Source organism: Mobula hypostoma, chromosome 8 (genome assembly GCF_963921235.1).
Source record: "Mobula hypostoma chromosome 8, sMobHyp1.1, whole genome shotgun sequence".
Taxonomy (NCBI): domain Eukaryota; kingdom Metazoa; phylum Chordata; class Chondrichthyes; order Myliobatiformes; family Myliobatidae; genus Mobula; species Mobula hypostoma.
The window spans coordinates 38,287,219-38,314,879 of NC_086104.1; the positions used below are offsets into that span (position 1 = coordinate 38,287,219).

The 27,661-nt window shown below is 42.1% G+C and overlaps 1 protein-coding gene across 5 annotated transcripts in view; it reads right to left on the minus strand.

Moving 5' to 3' along the window:
• Window positions 1–27,661, minus strand: part of LOC134350477 (metastasis-associated protein MTA3-like) — a 216,570-nt gene that overhangs the window by 126,265 nt on the left and 62,644 nt on the right. For all 5 annotated transcript variants that reach the window (XM_063055687.1, XM_063055686.1, XM_063055690.1 and 2 more), the window contains exons 5-6: window positions 11,576–11,639; window positions 3,743–3,860 (exon numbers count right to left, since the gene is read on the minus strand). In XM_063055687.1, the coding sequence (XP_062911757.1) occupies window positions 3,743–3,860; window positions 11,576–11,639 (182 nt within the window). The remainder of the gene's footprint in view (window positions 1–3,742; window positions 3,861–11,575; window positions 11,640–27,661) is intronic.

Below are 27,661 nucleotides of genomic sequence, written 5' to 3' on the forward strand. Positions count from 1 at the left end.
GTATTTTTCTCCTCACACTTCTTTTTTGTTTTTTGTCAAGTTTCATCATGTGGTAAGTCTAAATTGAGATCTAAAAATGTGCTCAAGACAGATTACATAAATCAGCCAATTTAGAATCTACAGAATTGGCACTAAAGCTAACCATCCCCAATCCCAAGGGATAGTCTTATGAGAAGGCAAGTTAGAACAAGCTTTAAGCACCATCAACGATGAGACAGCCTACAGAGAGGAGGTGGAAGAACTTGAGGCCATCTCCCCACTTGAAAAATTTCGATCTAAATTGTCTTCTGACAATTTCCCTCCATAGATGCTGTCTGTCTCGCTGAGCTCCTCCAGCATCGGCAGTCTTTCATGTCTCCACCTTTTGTACCATATCCAATTAAAGTAGTAATTTGAATTCACCAGACAGAATGTATAAGCAGCTTTGACTTCTATAAATATGCCATCCATTTTCCCTGCCCTGACTGCAGACCACTCATGCCAACGACTCACTGTGTAGCTGCTGTCTCTATAAGACCTTTAAATCATTGACAGTTTGTGAGCTGGGGCCTGGGAGGATTAATCAAATATGGTACAACTTTGCTCATGCTCAGTTCTTGTCTTGTATCAACTGGTATATTCCTAACATTCACCTAGCAGGAATTAGAATATGTACCTAATGCAATACATATACCAGGCTGCTCTGCATTGATTACAGTTCTGCATTCAACACCATCATTCATTGACTACTAATTAATAAGCTTCAAAACCTGGGTCTCTGTGCCTTCCTCTGCATCTGGATACTTGACTTCTTCATCAGGAGATCAATCAGTGCAGAATGGTAATGACATCTGCGCCTTGCTGACAATCAACACAGGCGTACCACAAAGTTGTGTACTTAGCCAACTGCTCTACTCTCTTTACATCCATGAAATATGTAGCTAGGCACAGCTTAAGTGTCATCTATAAATCTACCGATGACGCTATTTGTTGTTGACAGACTTTTAGATGCCGATGAGGTGGTATCACAACAACCACACATGCAATATCAGCAAGATCAAAGACTTCAGGAAGGGGAAGGTGAGAGAATACATACTAATCCTCATTGTGCATTCAGGAGTGGAAAGGATGAGCAGTTTCAAGTTCCTGGGCATCAGCATCTCTGAAGATTTATCTTGACCCCAATATATTGATGCAATTAAGAAGGCAGCACACAAGCAGCTATATTTCGTTAAGAGTTTCAAGAGATTTAGTGTGTCACCAAAGACTTTGGCAAATTTCAATAGATGTATTGTGGAGAGCACTTCGACTGGTGGAATCAGTACTTGGTTTGGAGGCTCCAATGCATAGGATCGAGAAAAGCTGCAAGCGTTTGTAGACTCGGCCAGTTCCACCACAGCCACTACCATCGAGAACATCTCCAAAAGACAACACCTAAGGAAGGTGGCATTCATCATTAAGTATTCTCACCATTCAGAACATGCCCTCTTCCGTTTACTATCATGAGGGAGAAGGTAGGGGAGGTTGAAGACCCAAAATGGATGCTTTAGGAACAGCTTCTTCCCATCCATCACCAGATTTGTTAATGGTCCATGAATCCATGCAGACTACCTCACTTTTCCCTATCTAACCATTTCTTGTTAATTATAGTATTTTTTATGTCTTGTATGGTACTGTTGCCACAAAACAACAAACATCACAACATAGGTCAGTGACAATAAATGTGATACTAATTCTAATGACCATCTATCCCACTGTACTTCTCAATATCAGAATCAGGTTTATTATCACTGGCATGTGATGTGAAATTTGTTAACTTAGCAGCAGCCGTTCAATGCAATGCATAATCTAGCAGAGAGAGAAAAAATAAACATAATACAAGTAAATCACTTACGTATATTGAATAGATCTTTTAAAATGTGCAAAAACAGAAATACTGTATATTAAAAAAAAGTGAGGTAGTGTCCAAAGCTTCAATGTCCATTTAGGAATCAGATGGCAGAGGGGAAGAAGCTGTTTCTGAATCGCCAAGTGTGTGTCTTCAGGCTTCTGTATCTTCTACCTGATGGTTACAATGAGAAAAGTGCTGGAGGTTCTTAATAATGGACGCTGCCTTTCTCAGACACTGCTCCCTAAAGATGTCCTGGGTACTTAGTAGGCTGTTTATTTTTCCATATGAAAAATCCCTAGAGTAATTGGTCAAAATTACCTCCCTTTAGGCGTCAGATCAACTTACAAATTCCTTGGCATTCAAGCCAAAAATATCTACATCATATTTGGCCTTCATATTTAATGACTTAATTCTGAGCAGATCACCATTCCATTTGCAGAAATGCAGCCCCAAACCCATAGGGAACCTCCGTTGTGATTCACTGTTGGCTGCAGACACTCATCCATCTAGCTCTTCTCCGGACAAACCGCCTCCTGCCTGAGTCAAAAATTTCAAATTTTGTCTCATCAGTCCAGAGCACTTGCTGCCATTGTTCAGCACCCCAGTCCTTGCATTTTTGTGCAGCGGTGAGTTATGGAAAAATATTTTTTGGCAGCAACTTTTCTATGAAGACCAGTTCTGACAAGACTTCTCCAGACGGTGGAGGGGTGTACTGGAGTTCCAATGGTTTCCATGAGTTCAGAGCTGATAGCCATGCTGGACTTCTGATTTAGAAGGGACAGCAGTTTGATGTATCTCTTGTCTGCTGCACTCAGTTTCCCTGGCCAACCACAGTGTTGCTTGTCCTCAATCTTGCACAAGCACACTCAGCTGCCACTTCTGTTTACTCTAACCACAGTGTAATGTGTAATGGCCACAACTAGTACACATGACCGACCATCTCCTGCCCCAAATAAGTGGCAATGTCCCATATAAAGAGAATCCTGGCTGTTTGCACTATTAGTTTTTGTTCTTTAAGAGTTGTCCAAAATAAGCAGCTGCCCCAATTAACCAATGGCCCAATTAATTATCCACTGTACATGCAAATGAATTATTTAATAGTCACCCAATATTGCTCAATTGTTCCCATACATATGTCAATATAAAAATGTAAATCTTAGCTTTCAGTTACAATGTTTCCAGTGGGAAAATATATGGCATCTGCTCAATACCACTAAAAATTGGACACCTGTTGTAATAGCACTCCAGATACAAATTCACATCATCCCAACCAGACAGAGCATATCCTTATACTAAATCTTCAGCCAAATGAAATAGCATTCCTCTGTGACCAAGGTACAAAACACAGAACCAGTCACACACTTTGCACAGACTACATATAATCACAATTGCAGAAAAACATAGTTACAAAGTAGTATTAAAAATAATATATTGTATTATAATAATAACATAAAGCAAGTCCCTGAGTACCATGGCCTATAGATTAATGGTGCATGGATGTTGTCTTAGAGCCATGTTTCTGCAAGAACACCCTACAGCAGTTTCTCATATCATTAGTGCAGCCACAGACCAATGCAATCCAGCTCGTCTCCCATCAAGCGAACACTGGAGGGCAGCCCCAACATGAAGAGCCAGGCTCCAATCCAGCACAGAATATAGGATTAGTTTAAAGCGGTTCCAAAATGATATCCTTAAACTGTACTGTTCCATGTTCTTTTAAATACATTAATTCACAAAATGTATTATCACACTTTTCTGACTTTATAAAATATTGATACTATTACACAAACTAAGTTTACAGATAGAGTAAATACAATCTCTGTGCAAACACAGGGCAATGATTCATGTAGTAAAATGAAACAACAACCTTACCTTCATTCAGCATGTCTGAAATATCAGCTTGGTATCGAGTACCTACACGTATTTCCCCTTTGTCTGCTAAGAGTGTCTTCTGTGAAGGATCATACACCAACGAGTAGAAAAAACTATCCTGCACAATAGGAAATGCTTGTTCTTTAAACAAATCATATGAAAATTATTAGCCAAGCTCATCAAGGAACACCTTCCTAAAAGGGGATCAAAATTTTGACCAAATCCATTTCCCACAGGCTGTACAGTACATTAGCAATGGATATCCTAAAAGTTAAAACTCAGGCTCAGGCAGAATGCAATGCTCCATGCTATTGCCTTTTCTTTTTCTTTTTAAATCTTTTTATTAGTTATTATTGAAAATCAACAACAGAGAAAAATACATCAAAATAATCAAGACAACATATCTATATGTAGAATAAGAGTTAAACTATCAACCAGGCTGAACAGTATATCAATAATAATCAAAAAACAAAGTGTTAAAGCTTTTTTTTAAATGGAAAAAAGAAAGAAAAAAGAGCCCCTACTAACTGAAACAGAAAAAAACCCTAATAACTAAAAGAAAGTGGGGAAGAAAACCACTTGGAGCACAAACAACAGGAATTCTGCAGATGCTGGAAATTCAAGCAACATACATCAAAGTTGCTGGTGAACGCAGCAGGCCAGGCAGCATCTGTAGGAAGAGGTGCAGTCGACGTTTCAGGCCGAGACCCTTCGTCAGGACTAACTGAAGGAAGAGTGAGTAAGGGATTTGAAAGTTGGAGGGGGAGGGGGAGATCCAAAATGATAGAAGACAGGAGGGGGAGGGATGGAGCCGAGAGCTGGACAGGTGATAGGCAAAAGGGGATACGAGAGGATCATGGGACAGGAGGTCCGGGAAGAAAGACAAGGGGGGAGTGACCCAGAGGATGGGCAAGAGGTATATTCAGAGGGACAGAGGGAGAAAAAGGAGAGTGAGAGAAAGAATATGTACATAAAAATGAGTAACAGATGGGGTACGAGGGAGAGGTGGGGCCTTAAGCGGAAGTTAGAGAAGCCGATATTCATGCCATCAGGTTGGAGGCTACCCAGACGGAATATAAGGTGTTGTTCCTCCAACCTGAGTGTGGCTTCATCTTTTCAGTAGAGGAGGCCGTGGATAGACATGTCAGAATGGGAATGGGATGTGGAATTAATATGTGTGGCCACTGGGAGATCCTGCTTTCTCTGGCGGACAGAGCGTAGATGTTCAGCAAAGCGGTCTCCCAGTCTGCGTCGGGTCTCGCCAATATATAAAAGGCCACATCGGGAGCACCGGACGCAGTATATCACCCCAGTCGACTCACAGGTGAAGTGTTGCCTCACCTGGAAGGACTGTTTGGGGCCCTGAATGGAGGTAGGGGAGGAAGTGTAAGGGCATGTGTAGCACTTGTTCTGCTTACACGGATAAGTGCCAGGAGGGAGATCAGTGGGGAGGGATGGGGGGGACGAATGGACAAGGGAGTTGTGTAGGGAGCGATCCCTGCAGAATGCGGGGGGGGGGGGAGGGAAAGATGTGCTTAGTGGTGGGATCCCGTTGGAGGTGGCGGAAGTTACGGAGAATAATATGTTGGACCTGGAGGCTGGTGGGGTGGTAGGTGAGGACCAGGGGAACCCTATTCCTAGTAGGGTGGCGGGAGGATGGAGTGAGAGCAGATGTACGTGAAATGGGGGAGATGCGTTTAAGAGCAGAGTTGATAGTGGAGGAAGGGAAGCCCCTTTCTTTAAAAAAGGAAGACATCTCCCTCGTCCTAGAATCGTCTCCTGAGAGCAGATGCGGCGGAGACGAAGGAATTGCGAGAAGGGGATGGCGTTTTTGCAAGAGACAGGGTGAGAAGAGGAATAGTCCAGATAGCTGTGAGAGTCAGTAGGCTTATAGTAGACATCAGTGGATAAGCTGTCTCCAGAGACAGAGACAGAAAGATCTAGAAAGGGGAGGGAGGTGTCGGAAATGGACCAGGTAAACTTGAGGGCAGGGTGAAAGTTGGAGGCAAAGTTAATAAAGTCAACGAGTTCTGCATGCGTGCAGGAAGCAGTGCCAATGCAGTCGTCGATGCAGCGAAGGAAAAGTGGGGGACAGATACCAGAATAGGCACGGAACATAGATTGTTCCACAAACCCAACAAAAAGGCAGGCATAGCTAGGACCCATACGGGTGCCCATAGCTACACCTTTAGTTTGGAGGAAGTGGGAGGAGCCAAAGGAGAAATTATTAAGAGTAAGGACTAATTCCGCTAGACGGAGCAGAGTGGTGGTAGAGGGGAACTGATTAGGTCTGGAATCCAAAAAGAAGCATAGAGCTTTGAGACCTTCCTGATGGGGGATGGAAGTATATAAGGACTGGACATCCATGGTGAAAATAAAGCAGTGGGGGCCAGGGAACTTAAAATCATCGAAAAGTTTAAGAGCGTGAGAAGTGTCACGAACGTAGGTCGGAAGGGATTGAACAAGGGGCGATAAAACAGTGTCGAGGTATGCAGAAATGAGTTCGGTGGGGCAGGAGCAAGCTGAGACAATAGGTCGGCCAGGACAGGCAGGTTTGTGGATCTTGGGTAGGAGGTAGAAACGGGAAGTGTGGGGTGTGGGAACTATAAGGTTGGTAGCAGTGGATGGGAGATCCCCTGAGCGGATAAAGTCGGTGATGGTGTGAGAGACAATGGCCTGGTGCTCCTTAGTGGGGTCACGATCGAGGGGTAAATAAGAGGAGGTATCCGCGAGTTGTCGCTGTGCCTCGGCAAGGTAGAGGTCAGTACGCCAGACTACAACAGCACCCCCCTTATCGGCGGGTTTAATAATAAGGTTAGGATTAGTGCGGAGGGAGTGGAGAGCAGAGCGTTCCGAAGGAGTGAGGTTGGAATGGGAACAAGGTGCAGTGAAGTCGAGACGGTTGATGTCCCGTTGGCAGTTAGCAATACAGAGATCCAGAGCAGGCAGAAGACCAGAGCGGGGTGTCCATGAAGAAGAGGAGGGTTGAAGACGGGAGAAGGGGTCATCGGTGGGGGTGAAAGAGTCCTTGCCGAAGAAGTAGGCTCGGAGACGGAGACGGCGGAAGAAAAGTTCCGCATTGTGGCGAACACGGAACTCGCTGAGGTGTGGGCGAAGGGGGACAAAGGTGAGGCCCTTACTGAGAACAGAGCGTTCTGCCTCCGACAGTTGAAGGTCGGAGGGGATGGTAAAGACCCGGCACTCAGAGCACAAATCCGGAGCTATGCGCCAGACAAGCTTCCATAAAAAAAGACATCAAACCGCCAACCAAATTTATATACCCAAGCATCAGAAAAGGACCATCTTTATTAACTCAAGTCAAATGATAATAACGGGCAAAAGAACCCCACCTTTTCTCGAAGTCAAATCTAGGATCAAAAGTTCGACTTCTAATTTTTTCCAAACTAAGATATAACATCACCTGAGAGAACCATTGTATCAAAGAGGGAGCAGAGGCATCTTTCCATTTCAATAAAATAGCTCTTCTAGCCAATAATGTGACAAATGCAATTACGTATTGGTCAGATATAGAAATACCGTGAATATGTTGAGGAATTATACCAAACAAAACTGTCAAATTTATTAGGTTGTAAATTGATTTTTAAAGCTTTAGAAATTGTAGAAAAAATAGATTTCCAAAATTGTTTCAATACAGAACACGACCAAAACATGTGTGTCAGTGTAGCTATCTCAGTTTTGCATCTATCACACTGACTATTTACATTAGGAAAAATTTTAGACAATCTCTCCTTTGTCAGATTATTGCCTTCTCACATTTGCACCTGTCACACAGTCATTACACAGTTGTTAACTGCATTCATCCACCCTATCAATGACATTTTAGAAGTTCTGTTTGATCTGAGTTCTGAGTTGCATCTATTTCAACTATAGTAGATAAGGTAGATGAGTTTAGAGCATGGCTCAGCATGTGGAATTAAGGTATTGTAGCCATTAGTAAGACTTGGTTGCAGGAGGGGCAGGACTGGCAGCTCAATGTTCTGGGGTTCCATTGTTTTAGGTGTGATAGAGCAGGTAGGTTTGAAGGAGGAGGAGTGGCATTACTAGTCAGGGAAAATGTCATAGCAGGGCTCAGACAAGACAGACAGGAGGGCTCGTCTATTAAAGCCATATGGATGGAACTGAGAAATATAAAAGCAATGACCACGTTAATGGTATTATATTAAGGATCACCCAATAGTCCGCAGGATTTTGAGGAGCAAATCTGTAGAGAGGTAGCAGACAGTTGCAAGAAAAATCAGATTGTGATAGTAGGTGATTTTAACATTCCACATATTGACTGGGACTTCAAGGAGTCAAATGTCACATGAGTTCACAAAACTTTCCTTACTCTGTATATAGAGGTCCCAACTAGAGAGAGTGCAATACTGGATCCCCTATTATGGAATGAAACAGGATGGATAACAGAAGTGTGTGATGGAAACACTTTGGATCTAGTGATTATAATGTTGTTAGTGTCAAGATAATTATGAAAAAAAAACTGCTTCTTGAGATTTTAAATTGCAGACAGGTCTATTTTTAGATGGATCTGGGAGATGTGGATTGGTATATAGGTTGCTTTCTGGCAAAGGGATGCATGGCAAGTGAAAGGCCTTCAATAGTGAAATATAGAGAATACAGAGTTTGTATATTCCTGTTAGAATAAAAGGGAGAGCTAACAGGCCCATTGTTTTTGAGGGGTACTGAGGCCCTAGTCAAAAAGAAGGGGGTGCATAGCAGTTAAAGGGAGAAACGAACAAATGAGTATCTGAAATACAAGCAAAGACTTGAGAGAAATCAGGAAGGCTAAAAGAAGGCATGAGTTGCTCTGGAAGAAAAGATACTGAAAAATCTCAAGGCTTAGACCACAAGACCATATGATATAGGAGCAGAATTAGGCCATTTAGCCTATCGTGTCTACTCCACCATTTCATCATGGCTGCTCCATTTTCCCTCTCAGCCCCAATCTCCTGCCTTCTCCCCATATCCCTTCATACCCTGATCAATCAAGAAGCTATCAACCTCTGCTCCTCCCTGTGTCCCTTGGTCTTAGATCCCCCCACTAGAGGAAACATCCTCTCCACATCCAGGTCTTTCAACACAAAAGATGGGGGAGATGTTAAATGGATTTTTTGCATCTGTATTTACTTGTGAAATAGACAGAGTCCCTAGAACTGAGCCAAAACCGTAATGAGGCCATGGACCATATACGGATTACAGAAGAGGAGGTGTTTGCTGTTTTGAAGCGAATTTCAAGAGGCGGGGTAAAGTTAAGATGGTGCTATACGGCGACTCCTTTGCTTGCAATTTTAGAAACAGCTTTATTTCCATCTTTGATATTTCTTTTTCCCTTTACAGGGTGATTGGGGGGGTGGGGGGGAGCAGTTCTCTTGAAGACCCTCTCACTTTGGTTCTTTGTGGGAATGGGATCTGCTCCTAGGGCCTCAAGCCTGGCCGCTTTTTGATACCCTAAGGACGTGGCCTGAAAGATGAGAGAGCCTTCAGGGTTCCGGGATTTTGTGGCTCTGGGGACGTGCTGATTCTAGGCCGGCGCCCCTGATTGAAGCATGGTGCGAAAACACGGAACATCGGGAGCAGCCGGTTAGCTGCTGGGGGTTGTGTGTCCGGAGAACTGCGCCTCTTTAGTACCGACTCTTCGGATACAGAGCTCAGAAAAAGCGACGCAACAGACTTTTAACATCGTAAATCAGTGAGTTGATGTTATGTCTCCCTTCTCACTGTGAAACAGGGACACCTCTTTTTCTCTGAGGGAGAGAGAGAGAGTCTGTGATATGTTGAATTATCCGGTGAACGAGTACTCTTTGGGGTATTGCAAGTCTGTGTCTCTTATTGATGCTTTGCTGCACGCTTGAGTGCTCAGTGGAAGTGTGCTGATGATTTTGCTGGTGGGGGTGAAGGGGGTGTCGTTGCCTTGCTGTTGCTTGTGCGTGCGAGGGGAAGTTGGGGAGGGGGCTTTGGGGTTCTAACATTTAACTGTTGTTCATTCTTTTTGGCACTCCTCTGTTTTCATGGATGTCTGCAAAAAGAATATCAGAATGTATATTGTATACGTTCCTCTGACATTAAATGTACCTATTGAATTAGGGTGGCTAAGTCTGATTAATATGCATTGGGTGTGGTAGGTCATGTTTGAGCGATCTTATGGAGCTTTTTGAGGAGATTACTAGGAAAATTGATGATTGAAAGGCAGTTGACATTGTTCACTTTTTTCTTAAACGAAGTCCTACACGGCAGGCTGGTCAGGAAGTTTCAGTTGCTTGGGATTCAGAATGAAATAGTAAATGGGATTCAACATTGGCTCAGTGAGAGAAGCCAGACTGATAGCAGATGGTTGCCTCTCTGAACGGAGGCCTTAGACTAGTGGGATGCAATAGAGATCAGTTCTGGGTTACTGTTGTTTGTCATCTACATGAATAATCTAGATGATAAAGTAGTAAACAGGATCAATAAATTTGCAGGTGCAACCAAGATAGAAGGAATAGTGAACAGTGAGAAAAACTATCAAATCTTGCAGTGGAATCTGGACAGCTGGAAAAAAATGTGCTGTAAAATAGCAGATGGAATTTAATGTAGACAAGTGTGAGGTGTTACACTTTTGGAGGATAAATCAAGGTAGGACATACACAGTGAACAGCTGGTAGGTCACTGTGGAGTGCGATAGAACAAAGGAATCTGGGAATAAAAATCCACAATTCCTTGAAATTGGCATTACCAGTAGATAGGGTCATGAAGAGAGCGTTTGGCACATTGACCTTCATAAACCAGAGTATGTGTACAGGTGCTGGTATGATATATATTGAAGTTGTACAAGATATCACTGATGCCAAGTTTGGAGTATTATTCTGGTTACCTACTTCCAGAAAAGATATCAGTAAGATTGAAAGAGTGCAGAGATACATAAAAAAGATGAGCGAAATTAACAGATAGGTGATGGATATAATTTAATATAGAAAGATAAATAAGGAAGCTGACTAAAACAATTACAGAGACAGGCAAGAAAAGTGCAGAGAGATTAACAAAAATTGGTAACGTTCTTTAAGATTTTATAATTAAGGCATAGGACACAAAAGTAGAGAAATTATTTCTTTGCCCACACTTTAGTTTTCTTAACAGCCACTTGGTGGATTGGAGTAAGTCATCTGGTCCATCACATTTGGGCCAGCAAAAATTCCAAAGTATCATGCTCTCTCCATACCCCGCACCTTCTTCCTTTGCCTCAAATCTGTTTAATTTTTTATCAAAACATAGTAAAAATAATTCTCCCAAGCACTCAGTGTTATTTAATTAAAACTTCTTTTACTGAAGGAATTTTGAAAATATTGATGTACCTTTTAACTATTTCCACTCCAGTAGAACTAGTTCCAAAGTACCTTATTTTAACTATATACATTTTTAATCCTGGGCATCATTTTACTGATAGTCTCTCTGGGTTTAAAGTTTCTGTAATGGAATTTACAAAAACAAATTTTGCAAAATCTTCTGTATACGTGCATTAAATATCTCAGCAGTTCTTCTAGGCAAAATCTACTACCCCTCAATTTTGGCCTTTACACATAAAGTCTATCACATGTGTTATTATGAAAAATTTCAGGGTCCTTAATTACAGCTTTACTAATTATTGCCTCACAGTGGGATAAGTACTGCACCATTTGCTTTGGCTGTCTCAAATTTTCCAGATGCAAAGGTATTATATTTTATATGAAGCAGACAGCAAATAATGCAGGTCAAACCTCACCATACAGGAAATTCCTGGAAGACTTTTGTTTAACAAAACATCAGTCATACCAATACCAAAAACACTGATCTATACATTACCTCCTTTTCCAAATAGCTGGTCACTGATTCTGTTTCGTTCAAAAGTGTAACACCACATTTGCCCCTAAGGGGAGAAATATATTCAGTTCAGCAAATATTCAATTTTTTTAAATCAAATAAGCAATCTAAATCCAAAGACATACACAAAATGCTTCTATAATCTGGTGAGTATTCATGATACCTAATCTGCCATTGTTTCTTTAGTCAGCAGATGCTATATAACTTGACATTAGGTTGCTCCTCATGGACAACCTACATGCCTCTTTCTACTTAAATTCCTGACCCATCCATCCAAAGCTAGACAAAGGATAAGCACTGACATGCCCTTCTCAAAGTTAGACTAAAGATAGTGCTAAATAAAGATGCACATTGCAATCAAAATCCTGTACAATTTTAATCCCTTGTGAACTGCTACATTACTACTGAATGTTAAATAATCCATTTACAATATCAGTGATTACTAAATGTCTGTTGAAAAACACTTTTTAGTCGGTCTTGCTCATTACAGTTCATACTTTTCCTTTAACTGAAAAGCATCCTTAATAGTAGGATAAGTATTATATCCTTTTGAGAGATTGTTGGTAAATGCAAAGTCGTATATTTCAGAAGGAAAAAATAGAAGATCATATTATTACTTAAAAGGTGAAAAAGTGCAGTAAACTGTTGCGCAGAGGGACTTGGAAAAGCTTATGCATTTATCATATACGGTTGGTTTGCAAGTGCAACTGAATATCAAGTAAGCAAATGGAATGGTGTATTTCAGGGGTCCCCAACCCTTTTTTGCATTGCCGTCAGGTTTAATATTGACAATATCCTTGTGGCCCGGCCGACCCGGTGCGGGGGGGGCGGGGTGGGTAGGGTTGCCAACGGACAAGAGTAGCAGTCAAATGCGTTGTTTACCCTGAAAGACTACAATGGCCATGAAGCCTTGCGTGGGCACCAGTGCGCATGCGCGTCATGACCTGCCGATTCCCGCCACCTCCTCCCCCCCGCACCGCCCCTAGCAAATCCTTTTTGGCGATTCTGTTTGTGGGGGTGGGTGTTAATCACTACTGGAATATAGGTGATAAGTGGGTAATACACTCAATTTTGTTTCTAAAAGGGTTTATCTAACGAATTTAATATTAAACACACAGCGCATATTTTCCTCGCATGAATATAGCAATAAGACAATTATCAGGGGAGGACAGGGAGCTTGAGGTGTTGAACGAACTTCCAGTAGAAGTGGTAGAGGCAGGTTCGATATTATCATTTAAAGAAAAATTGTATAGGTATATGGACGACAAAGGAATGGAAGGTTATGGGCTGTGTGCAGGTCAGCAGGACTAGGTGAGAGTAGCGTTCAGCACGGACTAGAAGGGCCGAGAAGGCCTGTTTCCGTGCTGTAATTGTTATAGGGTCACTTATAAGTCAATAGCATCATGACATTTTAAGTAACATTTGAATATTAAACACACAGCACATATTTCCCCTGTATGAACATATAAAATCATTGCAACACACCAATATCACTGAATCAGTGGGAGCCCTGGGCTTGTTTCCCTGCAACAACACAGTCCTATCGAGGGGTGATGGGAGACAGCCATACTCGAAGGGGGTTCCTTATGTCTAGTCTATTCCGCAATTTAGTTTTAGTTGCATTCATTGCAGAAAACTCCGCTTTGCAGAAAAATGTTGGAAATGAAAGCAACGTTTTCAGTGCTTTCGTGGCTATCTTAGGATATTTAGCCTTGACTTTGATCCAAAATGCCGACAGAGATGTTATGTCAAACATACTTTTTCAGCCCGTCGTCATTTGCAAGCTCGAGGAGTTGATCTCCTTCCCACCCTGACACGGATGACGCGCGGGTCACGACCTCGCATGCGTAACGGCTGATCAGTGGCCGTGACAGGGAATGAGGAAAGGTGCAGCTGACTCATATCGCTTCCTCGCAGCCCGGTAGCGCATGCTCTGCGGCCCGGTGGTTGGGGACCGCTGGTGTATTTCATTGTTCAAGGGATTGAATTTAAGAGCAGGGGAATTATGCTGCAACTGTTGGTGAGGCCCCCTCTGGAGAACTGCATGCAGTTCTGGTCTCCTTACTCGTGGAAAGACATCATGGCTTTGGAGGCAGGGCAGTTAAGGTTCACTATGTTGATTTTAGAGATGAGGGGGTTAACTTGTGATGGGAGATTGCGTCTCCGGGGACTATAGTAACTGGAATTCAGAAGAATGAGAAGATCTTACAGAAACAGAAAATTATGAAAGGGATAGATATAATAGAGGCAGTAAAGTTGTTTTCTCTAATAAATGACACTAGAACTAGACAACAAAGCCTCAAGAAACAGGGGAATAGATTTAGGATAGAGATGAGGAGTAACTGCTTTTCCAAGAGTAGTGAATCTGTTGAATTCTCTGCCCAGGAAAGCAGTAGACGCTACCTCAATAAATATATCTAAGAGGAAGTTTGACAGATTTTAGCACAGCTGGGGAATTAAAGACCATAAGACAGGGGTCCCCAACCTTTTTTGCACCATGGACCGGTTTAATATTGTCAATATTCTTGCGGACCGGCTGACCGGGGGGTGGGGGGGGCGGTGTTCAAGTAGGGTTAAGCTCATCTCAACGTGTCTTTTACAGTTAGGGTTGCCAACTTTCTCACTCCCAAATAAGGGACAAAAGTCAAATCCCGGGACACTTTACCCAGGAAAGACTACCATGACCATGAAGCCTTGCACAGGCATCTGTGCACGCATGTGATGTGCGCATGCACGTACGTGCCGATTTCTTCCCCCCACAAATCGGTTTTGTCTTCATCTTCCTGACTACACTGTACATACATTATTTCTACTTTATATAGACTGTGTATTTATCATATCATTCCTGCTTTTACTATATGTTCGTATTATTTATTTTCGGTTTTATGTGTTATTTGGTAGGTTATTTTTTGGGTCTGGGGACACTCAAAAATTTTGTAATGGTAATTGCTTCTTCGCTTCACGCCATTTCAGCATGAAAGGTTTCATAGGAACACTCTACCTTAGCAGGGGAAATACGGAACAAACCAATTTAGCCCAATATACAGGATGTCCCGGCAAATACAGGACAGTTGACAACCCATGTTCAAGTTCAACAGTGCGTGACAGGGAATGAGGAAAGGTGCAGCTGACTCGTATCATTTCCTCGTGTCCCGGTAGCACATGCTTTGCGGCCCGGTACTAGTCCGTGGCCCGGTGGTTGGGGGACCACTGCCATAAGATATAGGAGCAGAATTAAGCCATTTGGCCCATCGAGTCTGCTCTGCCATTTCATCATAGCTGATGGAATTTTCCTCTCATCCTCAATCTCCTACCTTCTCCTCGTATCCCCCCCCCATGCCCTGACCAATCAAGATTTTATCAACCTCTGTCTTAAATACACAAAGACTTAGCCTCCAGAGCTGCTTGTGGCAACAAATTCCACAGATTCACCACTCTCTGGCTAAAGAAATTCCTCATCTCCATTCTAAAAAGACAACCATCTGTTCTGAGGCTGTGTCCTCAGGTCTTAGACTTGTCCACCATAGGACACATCCTCTCCACATCCACTCTTTTAAGGCCTTTCACCATTTGATGGGTTTCAATTAGGTTACCCCTCATTCTTCTGAATTCTAGAGAATACAGGTCCAGAGCCATCAAACGTTTTTCATATGACAAGCCGTTCAATCTTGGAATCATTTTCGTGAACCTCCTTTGAACCCTCTCCATTTTCAGCACATCCTTTTAAGATAAGGAGACCAAAACTGCACACAATACTCCAAGTGACATTTCGGGAGTGCAGTGTTATGTGTTTTACTGAAACGTGGCTGCATGAGGACATACCCAACCAAGACGTTTCTATAAAGGGCTTCCAGACCATTCGGGCTGACCGGAAGTGCATTGAGAGCAGTAAGCATAAAGGAGGGGGGCTTGCTGTTCTGCTTAACAACAGATGGTGCAATCCTGGTCATATTACAATCAAGGAATGTGTTCGTAGCCCGGATATTGAACTTTTTGCTGTTGGACTCCGGCCATATTATTTGCCAAGGGAAATCCCACATGCAATTGTGGTTGTTGTGTACATTCCCCCCCTCTGCCAACCCGACGTCGGCCTGTAACATCATTTACACCGTTGGGCACAGGAGTACATTCAGCCAGAGACTCATTCCACCGGGATGCAGCACTGAAAGTCATGGGAAGTCATTCCTGCCTGTGGCCATCAAACTTTGCAGCTCCTTCCTTGGAGGGTCAGATACCCTGGGCCCAGGGGCTGGTCCTGGACTTATTGCCGTCTGTCATGGTTTACATATTATTATTTGATTGTCTGTGGTTTTATATTGCTATGTTTGTACTCTGTTCTTGGTTGGTGCAACTGTAAGGAAACCCAATTTCCCTCGGGATCAATAAAGTATACCTATCTATCGTGAGGCCTCACCAGTGATATAAACTCTATAAAGTCTCAACTCCATATCCTTGCTTTTAAATTCTAGTTCTCTTGAAATGAATGCTAGCATCACATGTGCCTTCCTTACCACAGACTCAGCCTACAAATTGACCTTAGGGAATCCTGCACACAGACTCCCAAGTCCCTTTGCACCTGAAGTTTTTGTATGTTTTCTCCATTTAGAAATTAGTCAACTTTTTCATTTTCTCTAAAGTGCAAGACCATACACTTCCTGACACTGTATTCTATCTGCCATTTCTTTACCAATTCTCCTAATCTGCCTAAGTCCTTCTGTAGCCTCTCTACTTCCTCAAAACTACCTGCCACTCCACCCATCTTCATATCATCTGCAAACTGTGCAACAAAGCCATCAATTCCATCATGCAAATCATTGACATACAACGTAAAAAGAATTGGTCCCAACACAGACCCCTGTTGAACACCACTAGTCACTGAGCTCCAACCAGAAAAGGCTCCCTTCATTCCCACCCTTTGCCTCCTACCAATCAACACAGCTTTATCCATGTTTTGGGCCCAAACATCAATGTTACGTCCCAAAGCATCAACTGTACTTTTTTCAATAGATGCTGCCTGGCCTGCTGAGTTTCTCCAACTTTTTGTGTGTGACTTTTGGATTTCCAGCATCTGCAGATTTTCCCTTGTTTGTGACAGCTTTACCCATGCCAGAATCTTTCCTGTAATACCACTGGCTCGAAGCTTGTTAAGTAGCCTCATGTCCGACACCTTGTCAAAGGCCTTCTGAAAATACAAATACACAATATCAACCGATTCTCCTTTGTCCATCCTGCATGTTGCTTCTTCAAAGAATTCCAACAGATTTGTCAGGCAAGGTTTGCTTGAGGCCTATTTTATCATGTGTTCCCTGAGAACTCGTGCTTAATAATCAACTCCATCTTCTTCCCAACCACTGAGGCCTACCGTTTCCTTTCTTCAGCCCTCTCTCCCTTTTTGAAAAGTGGAGTGACATTTGCAAATTTCCAGTCTTCCAGAACCATTCCAGAATCTAGTGATTCTTGAAAGATCATTACTAATGCCTCACAATATCTTCAAACATCTTTTTCAGAACCCTGGGTGTATAGCCTCTGGTCCGGGTGATTTATCTACTTTCAGACCTTTCAATTTCCCAAGAACCTTCCCTCTAGTAATGATAATTTCCAACACTTCATGACCCCTGGAAATTCCCCCAGTGCCTTCCACACTGAAGACTGAAGCAAAATACTTCTTCAGTTCACCTGCCATTTTGTTCTCCCCCATTACTATCTCTCCAGCAGTGTTTTTCAGTAGTCCATTATCTACTCTCTCTTTTACACTTTAAGAATCTGGTGAAACTTTTGGCATCCCTTTTAATGCTAGTGCCTAGCTTACTTTCGTATTCCATCTTTACCTCCTTAATGAGTTTTTTTAGTTATCTTCTGTTGTTTTGTTTTAAAAGCCTTCCAATCCTCTAGTTTTGCTCTAATTTTTACTCTATGATATGCACTCTGGTTTTTGTGCTGGCTTTAACTTCTCTTGTTAGCCACAGTGTGCCATCTTTCCTTTGGAATACTTCTTCCTCTTTGGGATGTATATATCCTGTGCCTTCTGAATTGCTCCCAAAAATTCCAGCCATTTTTGCTCTACCCTCATCCCTGCCGGTGTTCTTTTCCAATCAATTCTGGCCAGCTCCTCTCTCAAGCTTCTGTTATTCTCTTTTCTCCACTATAATACTGATATATCTGACTTTAGCTTCTCCTTGTCAAATTTCAGGGTGAACTCCATCATATTATGATCACTTGCCCCCAAAGGTTCTTTTACCTTCACCTCTCCAATCAATTCTGGTTCATTACACAACACCCAATCCAAAATAGCTAATCCCTAGGGGGCTCAACCACAAGCTGCTCTGAAAAGCCATCTCATAGGCACTCTAGAAATTGCCCCTCCTGTAATCCAGTACCAACCTGGTTTTACCCATCTATCTGCATATTGAAATCCCACATGACTATTGTAGTGTTGCCCCTGTGGTATGCATTCTCTATCTCCTGTTGTAACTTGTAGACCATATCCTTACTACTGTTTGCGGGTCTGAATACAACTCCCATCAGCAGTTCCTTAGCTTTATCCACAAAGATTCAACACCTTCTGACCCTATGTCACCTCTTTCTAACAATTTGATTTCATTTTTAACCAGCAGATCAACACCGCCTCCTCTGCCTTCCTGCCCGTCCTTTTGATACAATGTGTATCCTTGGACATTAAGCTCCCAGCTATAAACTTCTTTCTGCCATGATTCAGTGATGCCTACAACATCATACTTGTCAGTCTGTAACTGTGCTACAAGTTCATCTACCTTATTCCGTATAGCACGTGCATTCAAATACAACACCTTCAGTCCTGTATTCAAGCTTTTCAATTTTGTCTACCTTTGATTGCAATTTTTCTCCATCAACAGCCTCTCCTCACTACACATTGCCTCTGATCGTAAACCAGCTACCTCATCTTCAGTACTATTATCTGCCTTTCCTATGGTACTTGTTGCATTGAAATATATGCAGCTCAGGACTCTAGTTGCACCACGTTAAACCTTTCGATTCCTAACTTTGTCTGAGGTCTTACCAACATCTGTCTCTACAACCTCTCTACTAACTGTTCTGGCGCTCTGGTTCCCTTTCCCCTGCAACTCTAGTTTAACCCCCACCGTGTAAGTCTTCCCTCTAGGATATTAGCCCCCTTCCAGTTCAGGTACAAACCATTCCTTCTATATAGGTCCCACCTTCTCTGGAAGAGAGCCCAATGATTCAAAAATCTTATGTTCTCCAGCAGCAACTTCTTAGCCACGTGTTAAACTGTATAATCTTCCTAATTCTGGCCTCACTAGCCTGTGGCGTGGGTAGCAATCCCGAGATCATAATCCTGGAGGTCCTGCCCTTTAACTTAGCACTTGTAAAAATCCCCTTCTCTCAATTTCTCTGTTTCCACTGCATCTGCTCCCAGGATTAGGCTTTTCACTCCAGAACGAAGGAGATACCCTCCCTCCTCAAAGGAGAGAGCATCCCTTCCTCCACCATCAACATTGTGCTCAACCGCATCTCTTCCATTTCACACACGTCTAACGTCACCCCATCAGGGATAGGCTTCCTCTTGTCCTCACCATACACCCCACCAGCTGCTGCATCCAGTACATAATTCTATGTAAATTCCACCATCTCCAACAGGATCCCACTACCATGCACATCTTTCCTTCTCCCCCACTTTCTGCTCTCTGCAGGGATCGCTCCCTATGTGACTCCCTTGTCCACTCATCCTTCCCCACTGATCTCCCTCCTGGCATTAATCCTCGCAAGCGGAACAAGTGCTACACCTATCCCTAAACCTCCTCCCTCACTACCATTCAGCACCCCCAAACAGTCCTTCCAGGTGAGGCGACACTTCATCTGCAAGTCTGTTGGGGTCATCTGCTGCTTCCAGTGTTCCTACTGAGGCCACCTGTATATTGGTGAGACCTGACGTAGGAGACCTCTTCGCCGAGCACCTACACTCTGTCCCAGCAGGATCTCCCAGTGGCCACCCATCTTAATTCCACTTCCTATTTCCATTCCAACATGTCAGTCTGTGGGCTCCTCTACTGCCACAATGAGGTCACACTCAGGGTGGAGGAGCAAAACTTTACATTCTGCCAGGGTAGCCTGCAACCTGATGGCATAAACATAGATTTCTCAAACTTCTGGTAATGCCTACCCCACCATATTCCCATTCCCATTTCCCTCTCTCACCTTATCTCTTTACCTGCCCATCACCTCCCTCTCCTTTCTTTTCTTCCATGGCCTTCTGTCCTCTCCTATCAGATTTCCCCTTCTCCAGTCCTTTATTTCTTTCACCAATCAACTTTCCAGCTCTTTACTTCAACACCCCCCCCCCAGTTTCACCTATCACCTACTATCTTGTATTTCTTCCTACCCCATCTTCTTACCCTGATTTCATCTTTTCTCTCCAGTCCTGAAGAAGGGTCTTGACCTGAAATGTCAACTGTTTACTCTTTTCCATAGATTCTGCCTGGCCTGCTGAGTTGTGTGTTACCCAACTCCCTGAACTCTCTATGCTGAATTCAGGATTCTGGGAAAAAGCAGGTTGGTGGAGCTGAGTCCATGGTCAGATCAGTCATGATCTTATGGAATGGTGGAGCAGGCTTGATAAGCCAGATGGCCTTCTCCTGCTGCTCTTTCTTATGTTGACCTGAAGAGTTACAAGTTTCTCTTTCCACAGACACAATGTGATCATATTAGAGTTTGCAGCATATTCTGTTTATATTTCAAATTTTCAGCATCTGCCATGGTTTGCCTATGTTTAATAAACTGTTAGCTTGGTTCCAGAGTTTCTATTTAACCTCAATTTCCAACAACTTTCTCTTCACTTGCCTGATAGTACACACAAAAAAATCAAGTGATTATTCCCCAGGTTTAACTATTTTCAAGCTTTAAAAAAAAAGCAAAGTTAACATAACTCAGAATAATCTGTCTTCAGTCACATATGTACAGTACTTTCTCATGCAATCCTTACTGGATAGCAGACCAAAACTCTTGTCCAGCTCTTCCCCTAGCTCTAGAATGCCGGACTCAGTATTATGTCTGACTGGTGAAGGGAACAAAACCAACCAAGATCAAAAGCAGAACCAGTGATTCATAAGCTTTGGCTCAATGAAGCACTTTCTCCTCAGTCAAATAATTCTTTATTCAAACTCCACTGCACAATTCAAGCAATAATCCAAGGTGACACTTCAGAGCAGTAGCATTGGAATACTGCACCACAGAACTGGAGGTTGTAAATAAGCTGGAGTTTCTGGATAGGTTTGTCCCATTGAAGCAGGGAAAGGATGGATGAAGGTGAAGGATCCATAAATAATACAAGATGTGAAACATCTCATCAAAGGAAGAAAGAAGTTTATTTAAGGTTTAAAAAGCAAGGATCACGGAGGGCTCTAGAGAGTTACAAGGTAGTTTGGGAGAAGCTGAAGAATGGACTTAGGAGAGCTAGAAGGCCTCGGTGAAAACAGATTATTATCTGAATGGTGGCTGATTAGGAAAAGGGGAGGTGCAACGAGACCTGGGTGTCGTTATACACCGGTCATTGAAAGTGGGCATGCAGGTACAGCAGGTGGTGAAAAAGGCAAATGGTATGCTGGCATTCATAGCAAGAGGATTCGAGAACAGGAGCCGGGAGGTACTACTGCAATTGTACAAGGCCTTGGTGAAACCACACCTGGAGTATTGTGTGCAGTTTTGGTCCCCTAATCTGAGGAAAGACATCCTTGCCATAGAGGGAGTACAAAGACGGTTCACCAGATTGATTCCTGGGATAGCAGGACTTTCATATGATGAAAGATTGGATCGACTAGGCTTATACTCACTGGAATTTAGAAGATTGAGGGGGGATCTTATTGAAACGTATAAAATTCTAAAGGGATTGGATAGGCTAAATGCAGGAAGATTGTTCCGGATGTTGGGGAAGTCCAGAACAAGGGGTCACAGTTTGAGGATAAAGGGGAAGCCTTTTAGGACCGAGATGAGGAAAAACTTCTTCACACCGAGAATGGTGAATCTGTGGAATTCTCTGCCACAGAAAACAGTTGAGGCCAGTTCATTGGCTATATTTAAGAGGGAGTTAGATATGGCCCTTGTGGCTAAAGGGATCAGGGGGTATGGAGAGAAGGCAGGTACAGGGTTCTGAGTTGGATGATCAGCCATGATCATACTGAATGGTGGTGCAGGCTCAAAGGGCCGAATGGCCTACTCCTGCACCTATTTTCTATGTTTCTATTTTCTATGTATGATTAAGGAAAATTCCAAGGTGTTCCACACATATGCGAAGAACAGAAGAATGGCCAGGGTAAGGATATAACTAATCCGGGATAGAAGAGGAAACATGATTCTGGAGTTGGAGGTAGTAGGAGAGATCCTTCATGGATAACATGCTTCAGTATCCACCAGTGAGAGAAACACTGAAGTTTGAGGATAGCATAAAACAAGCTAATAAGCTAGAACATGTTGATGTTAAGCCAGAGGATGTGCTTGAATCTTTGAAAAACATTAGGATAGATAAATCCCCAGGGCCAGATGGGATATGCCCCAGGTGACAAAGGAAAGCGAAGGAAAAAATTGCCATGCCTTTGGCAAGGATCTTTGCGTCCTCATAGGCTACAGTAGTTCCAGATTTGTTTAAGAAAGTGAGTAGGAATAGTCCTAGGAATTATAGACCAGTGAGTCCTACTTCAGTGGTGAGCAAATTATTGGAGAGGATTCTTACAGACATGATTTACAAGAATTGGAAAGCATAGTTTGATTAGGGATAGTAGGTATGGCTTTTGTGAGGGGCAGGACATGCTTCACAAGCTTGATTGAGTTCTTTGAGAATGTGACAAAGCATATTGATGAAGATAGAGTAATGGATGTGGTGTATATAGATTTTAATAAGGCATTTGATAAGGTTCCCTATGGCAAGCCTATTTAGAAAATTAGGAGGCAGGGAACCTTAGCTGTGTGGATATACAAGTTCTAGCCCACAGAAAGCTGAGGGTGGTAGTAGATGGAGAGTATTCTGCCTGGAGATCAGTGACCAGTGCCTGTTTCACAAAGGTCTGCACTGGATAACACACAAAATGCTGGACCCCTGGTCTTTGTGATTTTTCTAAATGGCTTGGATGAGGATGTGGAAGGGTGGGTTAGTAAGCTTGCATATTATACAAACGTTGGTGGAGTTGTGAATAGTGTGGAGGGTTGTTGTAGGTTATTAACAGGATGCAGAGCTGGCCTGAGAAGTAACAGATAGAGTTCAACCTAGAAAACTGTGAAGTGGTTAATTTTGAAGGATTAATTTTGAAGATTGAATTCAAAGTTAATGTCAGGATTCTTGGCAAAGAGAAAGAACAGAGGGATCTTGGAGTCCATGGCCACAGATCCATCAAAGTGCCACATAAGATGATGAGATTGTTAATAAGTCATATGGTGTGTTGGTCTTCATTAGGTGGGGGATTGAGTTCAAGAGCCACGAGTAATGCTGCAGCTCTATAAAACCACGGTTAGACCAGACTTGGAATAGTGTGATCATTTCTGGTTGTCTCATAATAGGAAGGATGGGGAAGCTTTAGAGAGCTCAGAGGAGACTTATGAAGATGCTGCATGGACTAGAGAGCATGCAGGTTGAACAAACTAGGGCTTTTCTTTTTGGAGCAAGAGAGGATGAGAGGTGACCGGATAGGCGGTGTAAGGATAATGAGAGGTATGGATATAGTGGGGAGCCAGAGACTTTTCCCCAAGGCAGAAATGGCTAATACAAAGGGGCATAGTGTTAAGGCGACTGGAAGAAAGTATACGGGAGATGTCAGAGTTAAGGTTCTTTACACAGACAGTGATGAGTGTGTGAAACACTTTGCCAGTGGTGATGGTAAAGGCAAATACATTAGGGGCATTTATGAAACTCTTAGACACATGGATGATAGAAAATTGGAAGATTATGCAGAACAGAATGATTAGATTGATCTTAGAATAGATTAAAAGGTTGGCAAAATATCGTGGGCCAAATACCTTGTACTATGTTGTAATGTTCCGTGTTCTATCTTCAAATTATGTGACACATTTGGGATGAAAAACTAAATGATAGAGATGCAAGCTCTACAGATAAAGCTATTCAAGGACAAGTCTCTCCTCCAGATCCCTAACCAATATTTGTGCTTCGAGTAATACATGAAAAACAGATTATTTCATTGCTGTAATGAAACCCTACACAAATTTATTGTTCTGTGCATGAACATTGCAACTGTGAGTTCTAGTCAGTGCTTTATAATTCATGAAACCCTTTGTGAAATTGTGCTTTGAAATGACCTCAATTGTTAATTACAGTTTTGTGCCACATTGAGCAACCAGAAACTGCATCTTAAAACATAACAATTTGACATTAAAAGTGGCACGTCTTATTAATCTTAAACATTGCACTAAAATTTCAAATCAGTGTCAGCAGTAGGCAGTGGCATATTAGAATTTTGGCCATTTGTAGCACTTATCCATTTGTTACATTTTTAAAGCCTATAATTTTACAATTCAAATCAGTTTGAACTGGCCTTTAGTTCCAAACATTATCCTTCTGTACTTTGAAACATAATCATGGTGGATATAATCCAATGCTGACCAGTTTAAATTTTACTTATTTATATTGGATTTAAACATATTTTTTGCAACAGAACCATGCATTTTCTCCTAAAGTTTACTTGTGCAAGAGTTGCTTCTTAGCTCATTTCTTTCATAGCTCTTGCATATTCTTGTGAGAAATCTATACAGATTAAGTGTTTATGCTTACACAACTTTTTTTTAAAGTTTCTCACTCCTGTTGCTGCTTGTCTTTTATTTTTTACTATTTTCTGTGAGCTTCTGTTACTTTCAACTATTGCCATATAACACAGGATCATCCTAGAACAGGGCTTCTTCCAAATCTACCCTGTCCTGCAGCTAGCTGTGAAAACCTTGAAAAAGAGTCAACAGCAAACTTTGCAGAATTCTGTTAAAAGCTGCTTTTTTTTCCCCCCATCTTGACAAACTTCTGCTTAATTGAATAAATGCCCAAGAATCAGAATTAATATCACCAGTATATGTCATGAAAATTGTTAACTTTGCGGCAAGAGTACAATGTGTAATTTTATATATATATAAAATAAAAATCAGGCTGTTGTACCTCCTTCCTGACGGTAACAATGAGAAGATAGATCATGTAGAGAAAACAGACTATAATAGCAAAAGACTTGGCCATATGCAAGGTCAAGAAGTTATATTCTAAGGAAGTTTTTAAAGCAGGAAAGTAACAGAACTCTTCAGAGTAGGTCAAATATGTTAAAGAGTGGCAGCAAGGTGGATAAATAATAAGCCAGAAGCATAATATCACATGTCTTTAAGAGGTACTGGAGACAAGGACAGGTACCAAATAAGACCATAAGATATAGGAGCAGAATTAGACCATCTGGCCCATCAAGTCTGCTCTGCCATTTCATCATGGCTGAGCCAATTTTCCTCTCAATCCCGGGCCTTCTCCCCATATCCCTTCATACACTGACCAATCAGGAATCTATCAATCTCCGCCTTAAATATACATAAAGATTTGGCCTCCGCAGCAGATTGTGGCAAAGAATTCCACAGATTCACCACTCTCTGGCTAAAGAAATTCCTCCTCACCTCCATTTTAAGAGGACACCCCTCTATTTTGAGGCTGTGCCCTCTGGTCTTAAAACCCTCTCACCATAGGTTTCAATGGGGTCACATTTCATTCTTCTGAATTCTACTGAGTGCAGGCCCAGAGCCATTGAACACTCTTCATATGACAAGCTAGAATCATTTTTGTGAGCATCCTTTAAATTCTATCCAGGTTCAGCACATACTTTCGAAGGTAAGGAGCCCAAAACTGCTCACCAATACTCCAATTGAGGCTTCACCAGTGCTTTATAAAGTCTCAACATTACATCCTTGCTTTTATATTCTAATCCTCTTGATATTAATGGCAACATTGAATTTGCTTTCTTCACCACAGACCCAACCTGCAAAATTAACCTTTAAGGCATCCTGCACAAGGGCTCCTAAATCCCTCTTATCTACCAAGTTGCAGGACCATACACTTCCTGACACTCTATTCAATCTGCCATTCCTTTGACAGATTTCTTTGCCCATTCTCTTAATCAGTCCAAGTCCTTTGGTAACCTCTCTACTTCCTTAAAACTATCTGCCCCTCCACCTATTTTCACATCATCCAAATCAATGACATACAACATAAAAAGAATCAGTCCCAACACAGACTCGTGGAATGCCACTAGTCATCAGAAGCCAACCAGAAAAGGCCCCTTTTATTCCCACTCTTTGCCTCCTGACAATCAGCCACTGCTTTATGCATGCTAGAATCTTTCCTTTAATACCATGGGCTTGCAGCTTGTTATCTGTGGCACCTTGTCAATGGCCTTCTGAAAATCCAAGTACACAACACCAACTGATTCTCCTTTGTCTGTGCTGCTTATTTCTTTAAAGAATTCCAACAAATTTGTCAGGCAAAATTTTCCCTTGCTGACTACGGCCTATTTTACCAACTGCTTCCAAGTATCCTGAGAACTCATCCTCAACAATTAACTCCAACATCTTCCTTATAGCTTCCTTTCTTCTGCCTCTCTCTTTTGAAGAGTGGAAAGACATCTGCAAATTTCCAGTCCTCCGAAAACATTCCAGAATCTAGTGATTCTTGAAAGATCTTTACTAATGCCTCCACAATCTCCTCAGCCACCTCTTTCAGAATCCTAGAGTGTACACCATTTGGTCCAGGTGACTTATCTACTTTCAGACCTTCCAGATTCCCAAGAACCTTGACTCTAGTAATGGTAACTCCACAAACTTCAGGACCATTGACATCTGGAACTTCTTCATCAGTGAAGAATGATGCACATTGAAAAATACGGACTCAAAATAAGTTTGAGAAGAAATGACACAAGATTAGCTTGAGAGAATACAGTACTTCCAGTTAAATGGGACACATTGGAACAATACATTTTGGCTCAATTAAATGGCTGCTCCAATTTGCCAAAGTTTCATGTAAATAGTTCAATACGTATAAAAAAGACAAACTCCTGCTTAACTGAGTAACAAATTATGTATTTATGTGAATTACAGAAGTTAGAACACTACTGTACCAATACTACTACAGTACTGTAAAACTATGTTTTAGTTACTGATAGTTGTTAACAGAGGAATTCACCCAGGGAACACTGTTGTGTTCTTTTGATTGACTGTAAATGAACAAATCAGCACAGATACCTAGTGCAGATAATGGGCTGCCTTCATACAATGATTTTGCTGACTGCGTCCTCCAAATCTTCATTTCCATTGTATCATTCAAGATGATTGCCAATACCTTCAACTTCTTTATAGTTTCTAATTTGAAGTAGTAAACTAATTTCATTTTCACTCCAGGCTGTTTCTGGCATCTCCAAGCCCAAATTCTTGAACCACTGTGAGCAAACAGTTCTGAATTGTCTTACTGCTTATTTCTTGCAAACTGTCAGTGACAAAAACCACCACTTTTTGAACACAAACACAAGCAACTGATGATATTTTAAAACTGGTTGCTCTAAGTGCGATGCTTTGTCTAATGGCCACATGATGCATATGTGACTAACGCTAGAAACCTGCAACAGTCACCCGCCCCAATTAAGCAGCATGGTGTCTAAAATAAACAAAGAAAAGCCTGATTACTTCCTCGATTCCCTTTTGTTCTTTGAGTTGTCCCAAATAAGTGGCTGCTCCAATTAACCAATAACCCAATCTAATGTATTGGAAAGACCACAAATAAAGTTGCTGTTGGAGCAGAAAACAAACTATTGGAGGAACTCAGCAGGTCAGAAAGCATTTGCGAAGGTCGATATTTTGGGCTGAAACTTTGCGTCAGGACAGAGTGCAGAGGAAGGATAGACAGTATTAAGAGATGAAGGGAGGCAGGAGCTTGTAGAGATAGGCAGAACTAGGTGGCATGAGGGATGGAGAGCAGTTGGAGCATGTTATCAAGGCAAGATGGTGCCGGCGACCAATGTGACTAATGGTGATGTCCTGGACAATTCATGAAATTATTACTTTTTT